Source organism: Polypterus senegalus, chromosome 1 (assembly GCF_016835505.1).
Source record: "Polypterus senegalus isolate Bchr_013 chromosome 1, ASM1683550v1, whole genome shotgun sequence".
NCBI lineage: Eukaryota > Metazoa > Chordata > Cladistia > Polypteriformes > Polypteridae > Polypterus > Polypterus senegalus.
In genome coordinates, this window is record NC_053154.1 from 123,372,833 (window position 1) to 123,397,511 (window position 24,679).

The 24,679-nt window shown below is 39.4% G+C and overlaps 1 protein-coding gene across 6 annotated transcripts in view; it reads left to right on the top strand.

Moving 5' to 3' along the window:
• plch1 (phospholipase C, eta 1) overlaps positions 1–24,679 on the top strand; it is a 362,819-nt gene that overhangs the window by 324,695 nt on the left and 13,445 nt on the right. For 4 of the 6 annotated variants that reach the window (XM_039757367.1, XM_039757373.1, XM_039757329.1 and 1 more), the window contains 7 exons: positions 532–639; positions 1,555–1,679; positions 6,756–6,840; positions 8,699–8,845; positions 11,639–11,718; positions 11,848–11,907; positions 14,030–14,375. In XM_039757367.1, coding sequence (XP_039613301.1) covers positions 532–639; positions 1,555–1,679; positions 6,756–6,840; positions 8,699–8,845; positions 11,639–11,718; positions 11,848–11,907; positions 14,030–14,375 — 951 coding nt within the window. The remainder of the gene's footprint in view (positions 1–531; positions 640–1,554; positions 1,680–6,755; positions 6,841–8,698; positions 8,846–11,638; positions 11,719–11,847; positions 11,908–14,029; positions 14,376–24,679) is intronic. The other 2 variants (XM_039757337.1, XM_039757356.1) reach the window with 2 other exon arrangements.

Consider the following 24,679-nt stretch of genomic DNA (forward strand, 5'->3'; position numbering starts at 1 on the left):
CTTGTCCTCAAGTTTGTCAACCACCTTTTGATAGCTTGTTATAAATTTGCAGAAAGGTATAATTCAAAGTAATACTCTGTTGTATAAGCCTAATTAGTGTATTGCAGAGTCTTGTTGACCATCAACAACTTTATTTAAAAAAGAAAGCAGTAAAATTGATACAATGAAGTATTAGAAAGTGTTAAATGGACAGTGCAGCAGCACTGAGTATTTGTTTGTCACAGACTGATCAAAATATTCATCCATGGTTCATGCCAATAAAGATTTCAGATCATTCAATTAACAATGCTTTACACTGTATTTTATGGTGAAAGCTAAAATAAGTTTAAAATCATTGGAAACAAACAGAAGGCTTCACAAAAAAGTGAAATAGGAGAGCTCAAGCAGCATTGCGTCATGGATAGCTGAAGTGACAGCTTCACCTCAATGGCTTGGCCTTACTAGAAGGTCCAGCCTATGCACATATAAGCAAAAGACATATTAATTGATTATTAATAATTCATTCATCTATTTTTTTATTTATGTGCATAGTGGCATTAAACTACCAAACTGAGGGACGTATGATGCAGTTAAACAGAGCCAAGTTTATGGTAAATGGAAATTCTGGCTATGTTCTAAAGCCTCCACCCATGTGTAAAGGTATGTACAGTAAAGCTCAAGACGTCCTGCACCTCAAGAGATTTTTTTACATTTATTATTGTGTGCATTTTTTTTTTACTTTTCTGTTTTATTCTAGCATCACTTTCTGAAAAAGTTATTTATTTTTGTCTCTGAATTTGTAATTGGCACTTCATGCTTACATTTCTTTGAAAGAGACTTCTGTTAGATATCTTTTATCAATTATTATTCTCGGTAGGCTATTCTAAACTAATAAAGTTAAAATGTAATAGTCTTTTATTTTAATAAACATACAGTACTGTACACAGCATCCATCAGTTTGCTATATCACTAATATTCACTAGGTGGCACCAAAAGCACACCTTATTTCTCCACTCTTTTTTTAATTCTGCTTTTCAGAGTTAAATTTATGAAATCAGATTTTAATTGTATTATTGTTAAGTAGTATGCAATTTGTATGTTGGGTAATATCAAAAAGTATTACATTTTTAATGAGTCAAAAATCTCAATTAATATGTTATTTTGGAATGCTAAGCTAAGATAGTTTTGTTCACAATTCGAGTGCATAACTGCAGTCCTGAATGATACAGAAACACAGGGGTTTGAATTCATGGGTATGAATGCAAGTTTTTGCTTGCATGAAGTTTGCAGTTTTATTTATTCAATTATTTATTTTTTCTTCCCTGTCCCATAATGTGTGTGTTAGGTTAATTGCCAGCTCTACATTGTCCCTATACGAGTGTCAACATAGGTGTGTGTGTCAGTGGGACTTCAGATGGACTCCTGTTTGGTTCCTGTCTTGAACCCAAATCTGCCAAGATAGGCTCACACCCACTATTGATACATATAAAATGATGTTGTGATTGACATGTGCTTTTTTTTATTGTTTCACTTATTATGCTATTTATGCTGAGTTCTCCTTCTGGTGTGTTTTAGGAGCTTTCAATCCCTTTTCAGATGATCCGCTTCCAGCTTACCCTAAAAAACAGCTGGTTCTGAAGATCATAAGTGGACAGCAGTTACCCAAACCACCAGATTCTATGCTAGGGGACAGAGGAGAGGTAATAATAATAATAATAATTCTTTGCATTTATATAGCGCTTTTCTCACTACTCAAAACGCTCAGGAATTGCAGGTTAAGGGCCTTGCTCAACAGAGCAGAGTCCCTTTTGGCATTTACGGGATTTGAACCGGCAACCTTTCAATTGCCAGTTCAAATCCCTAGCCTCAGAGCCACCACTCCGCCTAATGTAATGGTTGCTGGAAAAATTCTATTTGAAAGTAACTTCATTTGTATGTAATTACTGGCTAAATGAATATTGTTCCTTTACTTGCTTAAAGCCTGAGTGATTTTTCCACAATTAACAATCAGACTGATTATAAAAAAAACATATGTGCGAATATCGGTACAATCTTACCTTCACTGGGGCCACATTATGGTTTTGTGCAATTAATTAATTGGTGCAACCTCTTTTCAAATAATGGTATAAATAGAGAGGTGACCACACCATCCCAAATATATCTGGACACCTGCCCAACACTAGAGCTCCACTTGCATACAAGCAGAGTTGCTAGAAAAACATTCCTCAACTAGGAAAGGCTGCAAAGTCATTGAAAAGACATTGATGGAAAGAAAGAGTATGCAAAAAACCAAGAAGGAATGAAGAATCAGAAATACACATCAAAGTCAACTAGTAATTGATCTTGTACTAGGGCTTTATTCCTGATACAAGATGTTTCTTTGAAGCTGCTTGCAGCTTTTTTGGTAAATAATGGAGTTGCAGTTGCCATCATCTCAATAATGTTTGATCCATCACTAAGGTACCATTCCAATTCTAAATTATGTAGAAGGATTTGTTTGGGATCAAACTTCAGACATATCTTTAAAGCACACTTTTATATGGGACATTGTTCTTTACAACAGTCTAAGAACTTTCAGTTATACTTCGCAAACTTTGTTTCCCCGGGATATATTCCTGGGATGTGCATGAATCTTAGCAACTTATATAGCGGTGACTCCCTGTTGAATACCACTTCAAGCAGGACCGAAGTTTCTGACACATTAAACTACTATAAAAAATAGGTATTAATGAACATAATACACTTATTATACTTGGACTAACATATTTCTAAGAATGCCATTTCCTTTACTGTAAACCTAATCATATCCAATTAAAAAGGTCAAAAACCTGTTGCTCCATGTCCTGCACAACAGCAATCAACTGACCCACCCCCCTTTACAGAATTAAAGCCGGAAGCTGGACAGACTAATGGAGCACCTATGATTGTACACAAAGGCGTGGCTAATCACCTGATACTTGTAATTTAATACAGGCATTTACATATTATTATACAAATAGCTCTTACTTTTGTAACTTTTGTTGGACTTTCTCTTCATTCAGCAGATGGTGATATATTTTTTTCATTTTTGGGGTTTTTCATATATAGTATCACTGATATTTTCATAACTATAAATATTGTTTTTCGTTTTACAAGCACAAGAACTGAAATTAAGGCAAACAGAGAAACTAAAACTAAATAAAAATAAAAATTAGTGATATGTGAACAAACTAAAACGAGAATGAATATTGAATAAAAATGAAAAAAAAAACAGCAAAAGCTTTTTAGTTCAATCCGAATCAGTCGTGCAGAGGGTTGTTTGTACGTCATTCCTTCGCGTTCAGTTACATTGCGCAGTTTACTATGTGGTCATCATATCTTATCACACCACTGCCGTATCCAGGTAAGAGCAGCGTCATTAGCATCCTTAAGATCTTCATCTGTACATGTAGGGCCTCAGGAACATTGATGGAGAATGTGGTCCATTGTTTGGGTGGGCTCACCACAGGGACATTCAACACTTGTTGTGAGACACCATCTAAATAGGTTGTCCCTTGTTTTGCCCACCTTTGACCTAGCTTACTATGCGGTGATCTTGTACCTCGGGCTTACTATTATCACGTGGCGCACCATCAGTAAAGGACCATTGTTTGTTTGTTGAGCACATTTGGTTTGTCGGGTTGAAGCAGTAAGCACGTGTAGTTGATGATGGCGAGTTTGGCACAGATGTTTGTGGGAAAGTAATGTGTGCAATTACTATTAATTACAGCACAGGTGATAATAAAAGCAAATGTAGTGTGCAAGAAGAAGAAAAAGAGTCTCGGAGTTTTAGTGCATGACCAGCTGGATCAGTACTTAGTGGAAGTCCTGCTCTTCTCTAGCACCAGGACTGCACTTCAGTACTGGCAGTAGAAATCGTCAACTTACAGCCTGCTGGCGCCAGAGGCCAAGGACCTCATCTGTGCATCTGCATTATATGCGTTCGTCAAGCAAATATTTTCATTGTGTGGCTATCTGTGCAATGGATGTCATTGCAACATGAACAAATCTCTCAAAATGCGTGCTTGTTTAAAGCTTAACAGCAACGTGCTTGAACTGACTGGTTTCTTGGGTTGAAACATTTGATCTTGCTGACTACACTCATTAGGCTACTTAATTTGCTTAGTCATTGATAATCAAGCTGTGTTTAACAGCATTATGAACTGTGAGTGTATTCTGTTGACTGAAACATAACTTACATTGAAATATGTGTAGGCCGACATTTGTGGTCTTGCAACAGAACAGAATATTATGTTATGTAAAAAGGCCAGAACTAAATAAAATAAAAACTAAAATTTTAAACTCAGAACTAAATCAAAATAAAAATTGTTGACCCTACTGAAAACTAAAATTAAATAAAAATAAAAAATAATTTTATAAAATAAAATTAAAACCTAAAACTACAATTAATATCAGAACTGAAATATCACTGGTGTGCGTATCCATGCTTCAGATTTTTCTCTCACACGTTTTTCATGTATATTGCCTACATTTCTAATAAAAGGTTAGGTTTGTGTGCCTAATTTGTATAATATATAAGTACTTTATAAGTGGGCAGCATGGTGGTGCAGTGGTAGTGCTGCTGCCTCGCAGTTAGGAGACCTGGATTTGCTTCCCAGGTCCTCCCTGCGTGGGTTTCCTCCAGGTGCTCCGGTTTCCTCCCACAGTCCAAAGACATGCAGGTTAGGTACATTGGTGATCTTAAATTGTCCCTAGTGTGAGTGTCCTGCAGTGGGCTGGCACCCTGCCCAGGATTTGTTCCTGCCTTGCGCCCTGTGCTGGCTGGGATTGGCTCCAGCAGACCCCCGTGACCCTGTGTTAGGATATAGCAGGTTGGAAAATGACTGACTGATGACTGACTTTCTATGTGCATGTGGAAAAATGATGAAACTTGCAGCAATAGATTACTTTGACTGTTTTTATAAGATCAGTTCAATCTGCATTTTTGATGTTGGTGATATTTCTTCCAGGTTATTTGAATAATACATTTTTGGAATATTTTTGCATTTTCCTTCTCATGACTAGATAGATAGATTCTCCATGATTGACAGGAGACTGCTCAGCGCTTGTCACTCTACCACGGATGTCAAACTGTCCAGCTCCGTGCCTACAATAGAGCCTGCCTACCTCACCAGTTTGTCCAGACATAATGTGTTCATCTTCTTTATGCTGCCTCCCCAGCACACCACCGCGTAGAAGAGGGCACTCGCCACAACCGTCTGGTAGAACATCTGCAGCATCTTATTGCAGATGTTGAAGGATGCCAGCCTTTTAAGGAAGTATAGTTGGCTCTGTCCTCTCTTGCACAGAGCATCAGTATTGGCAGTCCAGTCCAATTTATCATCCAGCTGCACTCCCAGGTATTTATAGGTCTGCACTCTCTGTACACAGTCTCCTCTGATGATCACGGGGTCCATGAGGGGCCTGGGCCTCCTAAAATCCACCACCAGCTCCTTTGTTTTGCTGGTGTTCAGTTGTAGGTGGTTTGAGTCGCACCATTTAACAAAGTCCTTGATTAGGTTCCTATACTCCTCCTCCTGCCCACTCCTGATGCAGCCCATGATAGCAGTGTCGTCAGCCAACTTTTGTACGTGGCAGGACTCCGAGTTGTATTGAAAGTCCAATGTATATAGACTGAACAGGACCGGCGAAAGTACAGTCCCCTGCGGCGCTCCTGTGTTGCTGACCACAATGTCAGACCTGCAGTTCCCGAGATGCACATACTGAGGTCTGTCTGTAAGATAGTCCATGATCCATGCCACCAGGTATGAATCTACTCCCATCTCTGTCAGCTTGTCCCTAAGGAGCAGAGGTTGGATGGTGTTGAAGGCGCTAGAGAAGTCCAGAAACATAATTCTTACTGCACCACTGCCTCTGTCCAAGTGGGAGAGGGATCGGTGTAGCATGTAGATGATGGTATGCGAACTGCAGAGGGTTAAGGGCATTGCAGACCTGTGGCCTCAAGTGATTAGGCAGCAGCCACTCCATGGTCTTCATCACATGTGACATCAGGGCGACAGTACTGAAGTCATTCAGCTCACTAGGACGTGATACTTGTGGGACTGGGGTGATGCAAGATGATTTCCAAAGCTTCTGCTATCTGTTCAAGGTTGAGGTGTTTTTTGAACAATAATGCTGCTTGTGTATGAGTGCTATTAATAAAAAGGTGTCACTGCATATGACATAAGGGTGGAAAAGAAACCTGAACTACCTCATTTATGGTGTATCACCAAGGGTCAATAGGTGCTTGACCTTAACGTTATACAGCTCTGCTTTTGCAAACAAACTTTTTGTATTTGTTATTGTTGGATGCCTAATTAACCAAGATGCTCATTCTTTTAAGAAAGGACTTTGATCTTTAAAAAGTCAATTTTTTTTTCTCACTCAAATTAAGGACAACTGCATACATTAGAATTAAATTAGCAAGTTTAACTTTCAACATACACATAATCTTTTGCTGATTAAAGAAGTGAAATTAATTTTCATGATGACCTACTTAAACGTCTGAAAAAAATGTTAATTCAGTGAGTGTAAAGTAATTAAATAAAAATATAACTTTTTGTTTTTCTTTATGGGAGCATTGATTGATCCTTTGCAAAATATCCAAATATATAACAGTCTTCATTATATTGAGTAATCATGCCCAATTTGAAACTTTTTTGGTGAGTTCTACTGTGTTATGCCTGAAAGTTTTTTGGTGGCAAGAATGAGTTTTTTTTTTTTATTGTACATTTATTATATGAACTTGTTTCTTGCAGATAATTGATCCTTTTGTTGAAGTGGAAATCATTGGGTTGCCAGTTGACTGTTGCAAGGAGCAGACCAGAGTTGTTGATGATAATGGTATAGTAACTTCTGTAATCGATTTTTGTAAGGGACAAGTCTTTTTTTTTTGTCACATCTGTGTACATATTGTGGCAGATCCTAAAACCATATAGACCACGGGTGTCGAACTCCAGGCCTGGAGGGCTGCAGTGGCTACAGGTTTTCATTCTAACCCTTTTCCTAATCAGTGACCAGTTTTCACTGCTAATTCACTTTTTTCCCTTCATTTTAATAGCCCTGTTAGACGGATGCAGTCCTCTGAACTGATTCGTTTCCTCATTAAATGACAGCCAAACAGAAATGAGAAGTGAAATGAGCCAACAGATGACCAGCTTAACCTAGGGCTTCAAACTTCAACCAGTTTCCTAATGAGAAGCCAATGCTTGCTGTTAATTAATCCCATTATTTAATTATTCGTTCTGCCACAGCAGACATTTACAAAACTGATGGTTTTGTGTTTTTTTTTCTAAGAACACCATCAAGATGTTTTTGATGACCTGAGAGATCAGCCTTACTGAGACCTCCAACTTTCTCTATTTTCAGATTCTGTGTGATGGGCACCGGTGAGCTGGTCATGTGGCCGCTTGTTTCGTGTCTCGTTGTTGTTTTGCCGCTAATAAAGGAAAAGGAAACTAACTGAGTCAAGCTAAATAAAAGAAATAATTAGCAGCAAAAACTGGTCACTAATTAAGAAGATGGTTAGAATGAAAACCTGCAGCCACTGCGGCTCTCCAGGACTGGAGTTCGACACCCCTGACCATTCTAGGTAGCATTACATAGTAGACTCAGACCTGCCTAATATAATAGGTTGTAGCCTGTATTAATTGTTTTAAACTAAAGGATAACACTTGGATTAAGCATACACACAGGTAAAACTTTATATTTTTGCACTGTGTGAACCCACAGTATGTGATATGATGTCATTTGTCTTAGGCGTTATCTTTTCTTGTCAGTGATTACCTATCCAATGCATTATAACTATAACCTCACTCACCTTTTGAACTTGGGTATTCATTCATCTATATTAAGTTATTTACTGTATATTCCTATCCTGAGGTCACTTCTAGTTCAGGTCACTTTAGAATTTGGGCACACTTACTGACATGAACGTGGCCATCCCAACCATGTGTACTTTCTCTAGGTAATCATCATGAGGCCCAGGATATTTAAACTGGCGCCTAACTTCTTTTTGCTATGCCATTGATTCCTGGTAGTTTGTTTTTCTTTTTGACCCTTTCATTTTGATCTTTCTTATAGCTTTCTTGATTGCTCTTTAATACTCTTACTCTTTAATTTTGCATTAACATTTATAAATAAATTGTGCAATGATTGCCAAAACCATTCAGCTCACATCTGTTGGCAAGAGAGCCATTTAGAGTGTACCTCACAATGATATTTGATTTGGACATCTTTCTCAGGCTCCATTAGACTTTCTTCTGTTTTGTTATGTCCTCCACTATTTTTGATACCAGAATAGTCCTCTCTCCTTACAGTTATGCCAAGTTTTCAGTCCAGAGTTTGTATAATTAAACTGGAAAGTCCTAATGCAGCTACTATTTGCTTTTAACAATTCTTTGAGAGTAAACAGCTAAAGAGTTTCTGCAGTATTCTGCGGAGTTTGTGTTCATGAATGTTTTGATTGCAGCACAGGCATTTCTGCATTCATTACCTGTTTAGGTTTCTCCATTTTAGATACATTAATTGCTTTCTCATTTACCACCACCTGTAAAAAATTGCTGCCTTTGCCCCTAAATTACTTATACTATGTACAAAACACCTATGGCATCTTCCTTATTTCATGTAAACGCTCCCAATTTGTTACACATTACAGCTGATGTAACTAAATAAAATTGTATTTTTGTCTCCATTTTTCCAGGATTTAACCCTGTTTGGGAAGAAACCTTAACCTTCACCTTACACTTACCTGAGCTTGCATTGGTCCGCTTTCTCGTCTGGGATCATGATCCTATCGGCCGCGATTTTGTAGGGCAACGAACCGTTGCATTCACCAGCTTAATGCCAGGTTAGTGAAACACATGTCTGAGTTGATGAATTTGGGACTAATCAACTGGCCTTTTCATTTAAGCCTTGATTAATGAAGGAACACCCGTTGAACAATCTCCAGTCAATTATACTTTTTCTTCCTTTCAGAGGAGAAATAAGATGAGGCGTGGAAAAGACCTTTTCAATTTAATTGATGAAGTTTTATGCTGAATAGCCAGTTTATTAGTAATGCCTGCCCTTTCCACATAATTGACTGCACAGTCATTGGGAACAAAATATGTTCAAACATTTAAAGTGATAGCAGGTAACAATGGATTATATCTGTTTGGGTCTGCAAAATTGTAAATTGCTTCAAAGTGTATGCCAGTTGCACTGGACTAACAATATCAAGAACGCAAGCCTTCTCTGTTTTCACAAATGCCAGCACACCACCCAAAAAGAGCGTCCAGCCAACAGCAGGTTTGTGGCAAGAAGTACCCTGATTCACTAAAGCATAGATGATACTCTGCACATGGGGGGTGATATGAATATGTGGGGTAAATAGCTCAGTTAGTTAACCAAGAAAATTAAGACAATGGAATGATGTGTGGCATGATGTATAATCCAAATAAGTGTTAACAAGCAGTATGTGGATATGGAGCCCAGACACTGGCGGATTGGAAAAATATGAACTGGTCAGAACAATGCCAGTTTATGGTTAGGCACTTTGATTGGAGGACTATGAGAAACCCAATGAGTTAATGGATGTAATGTGTTGAAGCTATTACTGCAATGATTTTATGTTTTTGGGGCACACTATGTATCTCCTGAAACAAACAGCAATATCTCAGACAAGGAATTGAATTCAGTCATTCATAATATACGCACTTCATCAATCTGTTTAAAGCAAGGTATAATTTAAGTTAAAGTTGTGCACTATACAAATCGTTCAATAATAAAATTATACAAAATATTCCAGTGACTGGAGTCTAAATGTGAACAAGCCCATCAAGTCCTGGCCTCTGTTTTATAGGTGTTTTGGGATTGTGTGGAGAGACACTGAATGGGATCAAATTATGTAATAGTAAATCACTGAGATTTCTTACGTTATGTTACTTATACTTTGATTTATTTTGCTCATTTAAAAGAAACCTAACCCGCCCTCAGTCACTCAAAGCGAAGCAGATGTAGTATATTATCTAAAACTAGAAGAAAAGCAATGTTTCTTTCTAAACAACAGGGTAAACATTTATTAATATTGTTCTGAATGAAAGTTCCTGGCCCTTTTTCTCTGTTTTATTTTCATATTGCTATTTTAATATGTAAGTATACAAGTGAAGAATTATTTTAAAACTGTATTTGTTTTTTTAACATATCTCCTTGAATTGGTTGGGCTGAAACTTTAAGTGTTGATTATATATTGAGTTTTACAAATTGCAGTGTAGTCTTAAACTAAATTATATTTAAATTATATGTCATGCAGAGAAAATATAAAAAAATTCTTACTTTTCAGTTTTTCAGTTTCAATTTTTTTATACTTTAAAGGTACAGTCCATCAAAAATGTTTTTATGTCTCTTACCCTGCATAGTTTGTAGTGGTGGCCAAGAAAAAAAAAATATTGTCATGTTTTCATAGACAAAGTACATAATAATAAAGATTCTAATTAAATGAGACCCAAGAGTGACCACCACTGGACAATGGCAAACAATGTGAAAAGTGTTGTGACAGATAGGGGGCTCTATCGCTCCCTTGAACCCCTGTCCAAGACTCCAGACACCAGATAAAAGTCCAAAAGTTGACTTTATGTATAATCCACAGTGCACAAAGCACCCTCCCCACCACTATACTCATTAAATAAACCACAGTAACTACAATAATCAATCCACCACTCCCAGGCGCGTTGCCTCCTACCACCCAGCTCAGCTCGCTGTCTGGGAGCTGCCACAGTCCTTTTATAGTCCATGACCCGGGTCAGATTAAAACTCTCCTTTTTCTTCACCCCGGAAGCACGTCATTCCCCTTGTCCATGTGACTCGGACGTACTTCCGGGGCGTAGGGCAAATAATATTCTTTGCTCCTCTGTGCAGCTCCATCTAGCGGCCCCTGGGGTATCCAGCAGGGCTGTGGATGAAAAACTCCATTGTCCAGGATTCCCTGCTGGTCTTCGGGGCACCTCCATGCTGCAGGGAGGGCTCCATCTGGCGGCCTGGGGGTATTGGCTGGGATGACAAGCCGGCCATAGACCACAGTGTGTATGGAAAAAATTCTGATACACCTTATGTCGCATAATCCATTTGTCTGTTATCCAATCACACACACTTGGAATATGCAAAATGCATGTATTTTTTGCAAAAATATTATTAATGCTTACTTCTGGAATTAAGCATCATTTATACAAACAGAATAGGCACGATCTTACAATATAGTGCTTATTAAATTAAGACAGGATTCTTGACCAATGAATGATAGAGAGGCAGATTTTAAGCACTGTATTATGAGATAATAGTATTTTTTTTTTGTGGAGTGTTTGTTTAAATCAACATATAATATAATTTGTTTTAAAGCATTATGAAATACATTAACAAAATTGCCAAATAATGCAAACTGCAAAAAATATTTTTTTAATTAAAAATGACCTATAAATTATCCAATGAATTCATACTGTAAGCTGTTACCGATAATTTCAGTATACTTAGATTTCGCATTTTAGAATCACTAAGTGTAATTTTGGGGAAAAAAAACCTTCTGTGCAACAATAAAATGATTTATTATTATAAATGTCTTTTTCTCCTAGCAAACATTCTTTTTGCTTCTCTTATCTTTATTATGTAGGCTATCGCCATGTGTATTTGGAAGGGTTGACAGAAGCATCAATATTTATTCATGTTATGATCAATGACATTTATGGGAAGGTATGTTATGTAATGTTTACATTTTTCAACCATATTAACATAATATATTGTATTTTTATACTGTTTAGTTAGTATTTAACTATTAACATTTAAAACATGAAATTTAAGGTTTGAACATTCTCTTTTCAGTGGAGCCCATTAGTCCTCAATCCAAGTTATACTATAATGCACCTTCTTGGAGCTTCAAAGGTATCCTCAGTGTCGCATGCTCCTAAATACTGATTTCAGTTTTTATTTCTTAATTGCATGGAGTTCTGCTTTGCATCTAATGTGGTTGCATTGAGGTAGGATGGATATTGGGTATAAGTGAAGACAAAAGATATTGTTAACCTGGTCCATACTGCTCAATTCCATACACATTTTTGGGAATCTTTAACTCAGATCTTGAAGTTCGCACATCTGCTTATCTTCCACTTCCAGCTGAATCGATTATGGAGCAGATTAGTTCAGAAACATTCCCATTTGAACTGGTTTTCATTTGTTATGCATCTATCTATCTATCTATCTATCTATCTATCTATCTATCTATCTATCTATCTATCTATCTATCTATCTATCTATCTATCTATCTATCTATCTATCTATCTATCTATAAGCATCACAACAAAAATAATCTCATTTAATAAAATCATTTGTCATATTTGGCCTTCTTTCATTGGCTTGCTAAAGTCCCATTTATTATGGTAAGCTGGAGTGGAATTTGAAAAAAATCAGGCAATTATCAGTTTTAGCCTTTATTATATCAAGTATAAATTAGTGACAGATTTCTCACATTAAAGTTTATGTTTCCTTCATTCATGCTGGATGTAATTTGTAAGAGTAATTACAAAAGGAAAAAAACAGGATTAGACTATCTGAATTCTAATTTTATCTAAAACACTACAATACGGGATATTTCATTCTTATAATGTGAAAAAATATATGACTACAAAGAAAATAAATACATGTGAAGGTACTATCTGTTTCAATATATATATTCAAATATATTTAAATGAATAGATATTTATTGTGATTTATAATAAACATATACAGTGTAATTGTATATATATATATACAGTATATACACATATATTTTTGTAGTGCTGCTTTGTTTCTGTATTCTTGTTTGCTTTGTTAAGTTCCTTGTGATGCTGCATGCTTTGAAGCACACTATATAAAATACACATTTATTGTTTGTGTATGTGGGTATGCTTTTGTTTGTTTGTTTGTTTGTTTGTTTGTGTGTGTGTGTGTGTGTGTGTAGAAAGTGACCATCCCACTGAGTGACATAATCATTTCTGAACCACAGGGGACTTTTATTATTCTTTGGGATGGAAAGTATAATGTAACAGATTTGTACCAGACTCCATCATTATTTTTCCAGCCACCATTTCTCTAGTTCATTTTCTCTGTGACACAATCATAGAAAGAAAACACATAACCAGTTACCATCGGGCACAAGGTAGGAATAAACCAATACTTTTTGCACATTTTGGGCAGAATTCCAGTCCCTCATGGGCTACATTTATCAACAAGAGTACACCTAGTTGTACTGGGCCAGTCTAATGTGTCCGTTTAGCCTTCCTTGCACATAGTTGGTTTATGGAAGGTACCAGTCCAAAAAGAATAACTGGGATCCATTTACAGACAACAGTGTTAAATACACCAGTGCCTTACCTCATTGACTCCTACTTTAGTCCTATCAATAACAGGTTTATTCACCAGTGGAAACCAATAACAACATCTGTGCTAAAGATCTTCCAGTCTCCTAACTCTTTTGTCTTGGTGCTTGGCTACATTAAGGCTATTATAACATCTTCTGTGTTTTGTACGTTTCCTGTTTCCGGTGCAACTGTGGTTGTGGTGTGCACTCCATCCTTGCATATTTCATGTGATAAAATTCCATATAGGTAATGTATACCATTTCAGGGACAAGGGAGAAGTCAAATCCTGTCCCAGTAGCATCAAACCAATCCATTGTAGGACATTTTTCAAAAGCACCCAGACTCATTCATATAACACCAGTTTTGAGTTACAGTATATTGTGTCTTTAAAAACTGGTAGGAAGAAATGTGTGCAGAAAACATAAGTGTGCCAGGGGAATCTATGTAATCTCCAGAGAATGACTGAGCCCATCAGATTCAGGCTCAGGTGTCTGGTTCTACGAGAGAAGATGGCTGACCAAGATTATATCCATCAGAGTGTTATTGTGCAATTGCTTCTAAATATTGAGTTTTTATTCGATTTCATACCATTCTTCATTTATTGTTGACAAAAATGTTTATATATGCTGTATGTATGTTTATGGTTGAATCAATATTTTCTTTTTTAGGGCAGACAACTAAGAGGACTTAAAGGTCTTTTCAACAAGAGCCCAAAGAATTATTCAGTAGACACCAGCTCAGGCTTTTACGTTCGTAAACGGTCAATTGGTGATCATCTCCTTCGGCGTACAGCTAGTGCTCCAGCAAAGGGTAGAAAAAAGACTAAAATGGGCTTTGCTGAGAATTCAAATGAAAAAAAAGAAAGTGAAATGGAAGGGCAGTGTACTGAGTCAACAGGAAGACGCAAAACCAGGAACATGCTAGTTCGTCCAGCTTCGATGCCTGCTGACAAGCTTCTCGAGCTGTCATCTTCTGACTATGTGGAACCTTTTATTGAAAAAGACACATTTTCTGGTAGGTTACGGAATCCTAATATTGTTATCTTATTAAAATGAAAGAACTCTACTCCTTGTATTTTTCACCTTGATTGTAGATTTCCTAATTCTATTTCTAATTTTCTTATTTAGAACTCACTTAACACAATTGATGCTAACACAATTAAAATTTGAGGCCTTCATTTATGAAATGATTAAGGATCTAACTTTAGGTGTACTTTGATTAAGATTAAATCACACATCAGGACTGGATCTGACAAATACTTAAATGAGCCAATACAGCTACCCACAATTAGCTTAATGCTCATTTAATAACTCCAAAAAGCATTCCACAATTAAACAAATGAAAAGTTACAAAATTAAAAAATTAGTCATTATATTATGGAAAACTACTGTAGATCCTTCATAATTTAAGTCTATCGCAAACCAAAATAACTTTTACAGATATTTTGCAGTGAATATGAGAAGCTACCTTGGAGATTGTTAGATGCCTAAAATTAATTTTAAATATATAAAAAGTATTTTCTTCTGTAATTTCAAATATTTACAAATCATATTCAATGTCCCCAGTGCATTTTAAGATACCTTAGAAAATTTTCTTGTGCATTTTAAGGGCTCTCAACTTCTGCATTTTTGGATAACTCAGAATCAGTGGCTCTGAAATTTTGCATCTTTTTAATGGGAGGTCTTTATATTTTCTAATGTACAATGAAACACATTTAAGATATGTCAGAATGGTCAAGCATGCTTGTTAGTTTTAAATATTATACGAGATATTGAAGTACATACCTACATACAGTATGTTAAGGTATCTTAAGATACACTTCATGCAGAAATCTCTCTGCCCAGTTTTTTATTTTCATGTTATGCTATGCCTTGAAATCCTTTTTGGGAGATGTTTTATTGTGTAGGGTCTTATGGTGACCCTGTTTTCCCCTTTTATACTCTTTACTGTGTAGACCTTAAGAAAATGTCTTAAATCCCATACACTTATCACTCAGTGGTCAGGTACTTTAGCAACTCCTCCCCACTTCGCTTGTACTTTTGGGGCATACAGATCCCCCACTTTTTGATGGAGAACTGTGCAGGCTGTAATGGGGGTAGAGAGGTGGGACAGGTCTCATTCGGTAGGTTAGGATCTACCGTTTTCAGTACCCATTATGAGTTGGACCGGTGAACCTCGGTGCTTTGTTGGTCAAGCGTATTATGAGAACAACCATTCTGTGATAGCGATGCATACAGCGTTCCATACACAAAATGCATCTGTACCAGATAGGAAAACAGTTTTGCTGTGGATTTCTAACCTTCGGGCAACTGGGTTCACACTGAAAAGAAAATCACCTGGGGCCTCATGTATAACGCCGTGCGTAGAATTCGCACTATAACATGGCGTAAGCACAAAAGATGAAATGTGCTTACACACAGAAAAATCCAGATGCAGGAATCTGTGCGTATTCCAACTTCCACGTTCTTCCGCTACATAAATCAGCGTGAAAAGTAACGCTTGTGCACGCGCTTTATGTAACGCCCCAACTCCTTCCAGAATTACGCCTCTTTGAATATGCAAATCAATATAAATCGCCCTTAAGCTCAGCCTTCTGTGAAAAGACAATGGGAAAAGCACGGGGGAAAATATAAGAATTTCAGCGAATACCAAGTGGATGCAAAGGAAAAACATACTATTTGTTTAATTAAACCGTGGTATAATCAACAAAAGGAAGTTGATCGAGTGACATAGCGTGTTGGAGAAACTTGAAAGCTCACGTTCACAAAGTTGCACAGTGCCAGAAATAAAAAAGAAGTCAAATATCAAAGTCGCCGTGAAAAGGCGAGTTGTAGCCCACTGTCTGAGTGTCATATGAAAGCTTATTAGGGTACAGAGAAAAAAAGGCACACGGTGGGGAAACAGCACGAAATGTCAACTTCAATCTCGAAATTTCCACTTTAATTACATAGTTTATTTTGTCATTAAAACAGAATATCATAAACTTCATATTAAAATCGTTTAATTAACCAGTTTCTCAAATCACATCGTAATTAAAGCATAGCACGTTAAATGCTTTGTATTGTATGTGATCTTCTATGTGCTCTATGTGTGTGAATCACTACGTGCTTCTTAAACCGGCTGTCTTCTTCCGACAGGACACAGAATCCATTACATTCATGATATTACAGCTCTCTGAATAACTAAAATACTGAGATGTATACGTGATATCATTTTCACGATGATAGTTAAAGCACGCTATTAAACATGGGTCTCACGGCGCAGTGATTATGTGCAACCTTCGATAAAATTTTTTATTGCAGCAGTACTCATGGGCGGCTCTATGTCCAATAGAGAAAGTCCAATGTCAATATGTTATCTTATGCACGGTGGATGGCCACGTCCGTTGCAGACACAGCATAGCCGCCTTGTGCTCATAACACAAGCGTTTAACTTTTGTCAAAATTTGCCGCTGCGTTTTTAGCTGTGTCGTTATTTTCACTTTCTGTTTTATATTCAAAATATATTGGTGTGGCTGCCCCTGCAGTCCTTGCTTTTCTTTCTCCAAGTAACCGATCGCCACACAATCAGCTCTGTAACAGACGTTAAGCCATCTGTAAGCATAGAGCGCCGATTCTTCAAAACATTTAAGGAACATTGAAATATCTTTGTAGTACATGTTTAATTATTCTATTCTTCACGTCAGTCCCAATGAAGAATATAGATGATTTAAATGAAGTTAAAGTTTTATCTGTATAATATGATAAACATATTTTGCTGCATTTCATCTTAAAAATGATATCATCATCATATGTAAATACACGCTTTATAAAGTGGCGCAGGTTGTGTAATATTATAACTGTATTGCAAGTTTACAGTGAGGTAATAATACTTATAAGTACAAACAGTTCTGCAAGGAGCACTTCATTGAGTGCGTTTAAAGTTCTTGGGATGAAACTGTTTCTGAACCGCGAGGTCCGTACAGGAAAGGCTTTGAAACGTTTTGCCGTGGCTGAGACAGCGTGTTCTTGAAGCTGTATACCGATAATTCTCTTTCCAATCAGCTGCTGCTGTGATTCACACTCAGATACAGTGATATAAATACTCCGAGTGGTGCAGTGAGATTAATATGGAAAAAGATGATCTACTGTGGCAACTCCTAACGGGAGCAGCTGAAAGAAGAAGAAGGTGCAGTTAGAGTAACAACGCTAAAGCAGTTATGGTATTTGGAATACTATGGCTATTCCCTGGACCATTATATTGTTAAAAGTTAATTACAATCAGATGCATTACACCAGAGCCGGCCTTAGGGCGAAGCGAACGAAGCGACCGCTTCAGGCCCACAGCTGGAGGGGGCCCACTGCGCCCAAGGTTTTTTTTTTCCTGTGATGCGACGCTGCTGCAGAGGGCCCAATGGAGCAACAGACTCCTTCACTCCAACCTCTATTATTAATTTTTTCGCACAGAATTCTTTCTTGTCCTTCTGAATAAAGCAATCACGTCCATGAATGAGAGGTTTGATCAAATGAAACACCATTTCGACAATTTTGGATTTCTGCACAATTATCAGTTAATATCATCCATGGATGATAATACCTTGATGAAATACTCTATGGACTTGAAAATTGCATTAACTGACTCGAAGAATAATGAATCAGACATTGATCCACACGCACTATGCAGTGAAATTTGCATGTTTGCCAATTTACTTCCTAGCAACTCAACGAATATCTGTATGAGAATGAGTTAGCAACTGCCATGCCTAATGTTGCTGTGGCTCTCAGAATAGCATTGACTGTGCCTATAACGGTATTTTCGGGAGAGAGAGGAGTTTTTTAGAACTCAAGCTTATCAAAAGTTACTTGCGAAGCTCCATGAGCCACGAACGTCTGAATAGTCTGGCATTGATTTCAATTGAGCAACAGATAGTCGAATCTCTTGATTATTCTGAACTTATTCATGTGTTTGCCAGTGCCAAGGTTCGAAAAGTATCTTTTGTGTGAAATAGATTTTAATATCTGCTGGTAAGTTATTTTATACGGAAATCTCAATATCTCGAAAGTATGAAAACAAGCTTTAAAATCGAATAAAAATGTAAAAACAAAATAATGTGGATCTCATCTTCATAAAATAAAAAATATATATAAAAAATATAAAAAGCAAAAAAAAAAGTGCTTGGCCTAGCTATTTACCTCCATGGTACCACCTGGTGGAAACAGCAAAAGCTGGCTAAAATGTAGCTTCTGTTAATGTATCGTCACTAAAGACATTTATGCGGGCCCACTCCGACCTCCATCACTCATACTGTTCACTCTGGGCCTTGTACGACAGTCTGCACTGACAGCCTGCAAATCTGGCTCCTGTCAGTGTGTTACGGTTACGGTTGTCAGTGTCAAACAGAAATCGTCAAAAAGTGATGGTTGTAGATGCCAGGAAAATGCATTTCTGCAGCTCAGAATGCAGGAAATCGCTTGGCGGCCGGAGCTCTGCCCCTGACCCCCTTGCTGCAGGGGTCGGGCTCCTTATGGGGCCCTCTGTATCAGTTTGCTTCGGCCCAAAATTGTCTAGGGCTGGTCTAGGTGATTTTGGCTCTGATTACACTAATAAACAATATGTGGTTAGTTTCAGTGTATTTATAAAGCCGTGTCAGGAAAATAAAAGAGTAACCACACAGGAACAGTAGCACTGCTTTGAGGCTGGGTGCTGCCAGTCTGCAAAACCGAGCGGAGAACTTGCGTACGACAAGGTATGAGGTACCATGGAAAAGAGCATTGGCTTTACGCCAAGTATAGGTTTTATACATCACGATTTGAACGTTTCTGTGCGTACGCACCGTTTATACACGAGGCCCCTGGACATAGGACAGAACATGTGTGGTTTCAACATGACAGGGCCACAGTTCACAAAGCATTACATACGCTCGGAGTGTTGAGGGAAATTAAGGGGAGACGTGGGGTGGCCGGCACAGTCACCAGATTTAAGCCTGTGTGACTTTTTCCTTTGGGGATACCTAAAGTAAAAGGTTTTCAAATATAAATATAGTCCTCAATCTCTTGAGGATTTGAAGAAAAGGAATCAGACAGGAAATCGACATCATTCCACCTGAGATGACCTGGAGAGTGATGGAGAACTTCCGGGAATGTCTTCAGCAATGTATTGCCAACGACAGTCGCCATTTGTCTGATATGATTTTTAAAACCCATTAAAACAAAAATGTTTTTTTATGTACTTTTCAGAAATATATACATTTTTTTAGATAGCTTTGTTAATTTTTTATACCCATTTAAAATGTTGGAGATCTTTATGCCCCATCCTGTACATCTGTAACCTCCGTCAAATAGACAGAGTAAAGAAACAGGCAGGAGTTACACATTTAATTATGTATTTTTGATAAAAATGCCCCACAATATTAAGGAAACAGAATACAATGTGAATATTGGCAAACCATATCCTTACAGCCTAAGTAGCAGTGCATCTTGCGTCCATATACAGCACTCAGCTTATCTTCAGTTTGACTTGCTTTTCTACCACATGGCCATTTAATGGAGTTTTGAAACAGGCAACATGCCTGTCTCAGTATGGGTGCCAAGAAAGAATTGTCTTCATCGTGGTCTTCTGATTGTGGCCAGATAGTGAGAGACAGAGGTAAAGGCAAATGACTAACTTTATGCTATTCTTACCATCTATCCATCCATCCATCCATCCATCCATTGTCCATCGCTTATCCAAGGTTGGGTTGCGGGGCAGCAGCCTAAACAGGGAATCTTAGACCTCCTTCTCCCCGACCACCTCCTCCAGCTCCTCTGGGGGGACCTCCGAGGCGTTCCAAGCCCAGCCGGGAAATATAATCCCTCCAGCATGTCCTGGGCCTGCCCCGTGGCCTTCTCCCAGTGGGACATGCCCGGAACACCCCCCCAGGGAGGCGTCCAGGGGGCATCCTGACCAGATGCCCGAACCACCTCAACTGACTCCTCTCAATGCGAAGGAGCAGCAACTCTATTCCGAGTCTCTCCCAGATAACTGAACTCCTCACACTATCTCTAGGGAAAATCCAGCCACCCTGCGGAGAAAACTCATTTTGGCCGCTTGTATCCGCGACCTTGCTCTTTTGGTCACTACCCAAAGCTTGTGGCCATAGGTGAGGGTAGGAACGTAGATCGACTGGTAAATCAACAGCCTCACCTTTTGGCTCAGCTCTCTCCACCTGTAGATGCCGCACCGATCCCGTCTGTCAACCTCCCGCTCATTTTTCCCTCATTCATGAACATGACCCTGAGATATTTGAACTCCTCCACTTGAGGCAGTAATGTGTTCCCAACCCGGAGAGAGCATTCCACCTTTTTCCAGCAGAGAACCATGGCCTCAGATTTAGAGGTGCTGACTCTCATCCCCGCCACTTCACACTCGGCTGCGAACCGCCGCAGTGAGAGCTGGAGGTCACTGTCCAATTAAGCCGACAGAACCATGTCATTCACAAATAGCAGAGATGAGATTCCGAGGTCACCGAACCAGACCCGTTCCACTCCTTGGCTGCGTCTAGAAAATCTGTCCATAAACGTTATGAACAAAATCAGTGACAAAGGGCAGCCCTGGCGGAGTCCTCAACAGGAAACGAGTTAGACTTATTACCGGCAATGCGGACCAAGCTCGTAACAGCGAGCCTTGTACCCTGTACTCTTGGAGCACACCCCACAGGATACTTCGAGGGACACGGTCGAATGCCTTCTCCAAATCCACAAAACACGTGTAGACTGGTTGGGCGATCTCCCATGCCTCCTCCAGGATCCTGGCCAGGGTGTAGAGCTGGTCCAGTGTTCCACAGCCAGGACAGAATAGGCATTGTTCCTCTTGAATCCGAGATTTGACCAAACTCTCTTCTCCACCACCCCTGAATAGACCTTACCAGGGAGGCTGAGGAGTGTGATCCCCCTATAGTTGGAGCACATCCTCTGGTCACCCTTCTTAAAAAGGGGGACCACCACCCCGGTTTGCCAATCCAGAGGCACTGCCCCAGATGTCCATGCAATGTTGCAGAGACGTGTCAACCAGGACAGCCCCACAACATCCAGAGCCTTGAGGAACCCAGGGTGCCAGGGGCCTCACCACCTCGGAGATTTCTAACTACCTCGGTGACCTCAGCCCCTGATATGGACAGACCCCAGAGTCCTCCAGCTCTGCTTTCTCTAAGGAAGACATGCTGGTGGGAGTTGAAGTCACCAGGGCCCCATCTCCACTTGGTGGAGCACCGCTTTTCCCTCCTGAGGCACTTGATGGTTTGCCAGAACCTTCTCGGTGCCCATCAAAAGTCGTTTTCCATGGCTTCCCCAAACTCCCCCATACCTGAGTTTTTGCCTCTGCAACACCCGATGCCGCCATACGCTTGGCCTGCCGGTACCCCTCAGCTGCCTCTGGAGTCCCACTGGTCAACCAGACTCGATAGGACTCTTTCTTCAACTTGACGGCCTCTCGATCCTTAGGTGTCCACCACCGGGTTTGTGGATTGCTGCCACAGCTCTGTTCTGCTGTTTCGACAATGGAGGTTCGGAACATGGCCCATTCAGACTCAATGTCCTTCGCCTCCCTCAGAATGAGGTTGAAGTTCTGCCAGTTATGGCAGTTGAAGATCTTTATTACTGGTTCCTCTGCCAGACGTTCCCAGCAGACACTCATTATACGTTTGGGTCTGCCTGGTCTGTTTGGCAGCCTCTCCCCACATCTGATCCAACTTACCACCAGGTGGTGATCAGTTGACAGCTCAGCCCCTCTCTTCACCCAAGTGTCCAAGACATAAGGTCGCAGATCTGATGACATGATTACAAAGTCGATCATCAAGCTGCGACCTGGGGCATCCTGGTGCCAAGTGAACTTATGGACACCCTTATGCTCGAACATGGTGTTCATTATGGACAATTATGGACAATCCATGGCCAGCACAGAAGTCCAACAACTGAACACCACTCAAGTTTAGATCGGGGAGGCTGTTCCTCCCAATCACACCTCTCCAGGTTTCACTGTCATTGCCGACGTGAGCGTTTAAGTCTCCCAGCAGGACAATAGAGTCCCCAGGAGTTGTGCCTCACAGTGTTTCTTCCAGGGACTACAAGAAGGCTGGGTACTCTGAACTGCCGTTCGGCGCATAAATGCAAACAACAGTCAGAGAACTTCCCCCAACTTGAAGGCGCATGAAAACAACCCTCTTATCCAACAGGGAGAACTCCAACGTGCAGGCCTTGAGCCAGGGGGCCATAAGCAAGCCCACCCCTGCCTGACGCCTTTCACCCAAAGCAACTCCAGAGAGGAACAAAGTCCAGCCTCTCTCAAGAGGAATGGTTCCAGAGCCCAGACCGTGCGTAGAGGTGAGCCCGACTATATCTAGCTGGTTCCCCTCAACCTCTCATACCAGTTCAGGCTTCTTTCCCACCAGAGAGGTAACATTCCATGTCCCAAGAGCCAGTTTTGGCAACCGAGGGTCAGAACGCCAGAGTTCTCGCCTTTGGCCAGCACCCATATCACATTGCACCCAACCCCTATGGCCTCTCTTGCAGGTGGTGGGCACACAAGAGAGCAGAACAATGTTGCTCCTTTGGGCTGAGCCTGGCTGGGCCCTGTGGTCAAAGGTCCAGCCACCAGGCGCCAGCGAGCCCCTCCCCTGGGCCTGGCTCCAGGGTGGGGCCCCGGGTATCCTTTCCCTGGCAAGGGAAATGCTGATCCTTGGTTTAAATCCATGTGGGGTCTTAGGATCGAGTTAGTCTGGATCTTCACCTCAGATCTGTTTGCCTTGGGAAGCCCTACCAGGAGCATGTAGCTCCCAACAACATAACTCTGAGGATCACTAGACTGCACAAGCCCTTCTGCCATGGCAAGGCCTCGATCCAAGAAAGGGCTATTCTTACCACAAAACTTAAACCAATGGGCATCCTGGTACAGAATGGCCTCCCGTTCAAAACCAATTATAAATAGCTATATGTCAGACCAATAGAATTATTTCTCCTATCACTTCCTGACTAGTTATCGATGAAAGTGCCTAAGTATAACTGTTCCATCAGCTGCTTTGTTTACTCAGTTTTTGGCCTTCCTGCTGTGGATGGCTTATAGGCTCACATACATAAGTCTAGACTCACACAGTCACCCTTGCTGAGTTGGTCTGATTCTTCATCCCCCCTGCCATACGTTTCACATCCCACGTCAGTCCTAAAGACTGGGGGGGGTTAGGTTAGGTTAGGTAAACATCAAAGCACAGCTGTCCTTATCAGTAAAGAAATAAATGCTTCCTTAAACACTGTCTAATATTACATTTGCTTTGTCTAGCATACAAATAAAGACATACAAAATATGTCTAGAAGCTAGAAACCACATCTGAATTATCTCAGAATTAAATATGTAAATGTATATTGGATATGCCATATAAGAGTCAATTTCAGGATGTCTTTTCTGCATTTTAAATAACTATTTTTACACTTAAAAAATTTTTTAAATTTGTTCGTTGATATTTAAAAATAATTTCCTGTTCTATTTCCAAATCCTACTCCTTGAGCAAATTGCAAGAATCGCAGAATGATCATTTTCATGTTTTAAAATTGTCAGATTTTTATTTCTGATATCTCAAATAGACCTTCATAACATAAGAATTTTATTTCACATAAATAAAATCCACTTAAAATGAGAAGGAACTATATGCCCTCTTACATGTAAAATCCATCTATCCATTATCCAACCCGCTATATTCTAACTAAGCCACGGGGGTCTGCTGGAGCCAATCCCAGCCAACACAGGGTGCAAGGCAGGAAACAATCCCCGGGCAGGGCGCCAGCCCCCCACAGGGCATACATGTAAAATGTAATGCAAAAAGCATTTGTGGGTATTTTAAAAATACTTCAGAATGTGTCAGAATAACTTCCTCTTTATTTTCAGATATCTTTAAAAAAAAAAAACTTTTATTTTTATTTTGATACAGAAAATATAAAGTGCCATTGAAATGATTGAAAAGACCAGAATTTTTATACAAAGTATTTTTAAGATATTTAGAAATTCAATTCAGATATTTGAAAATGAACAAGGATTTATTTGGAAGTCTTAATGTACCAACCTTTCCTCTCCCAGATATCCCTGATATACAGTATATTGTTTACATACTTAATACTTATATCCTGTTCCCTTCCAAATATCATATATACATTCAAGATTTCTCGTAATAATGGCCTGTTAATTGTGAGATAACTAAAATTCATTTTGTAAGATTATTAAACATTCTGAAATTCCTGTTTTTTATGATATTTGAAATCAAGATGAAGTCAAATTAACAATACAGGAACTGTCATGAAAAGTACATTCACAATATT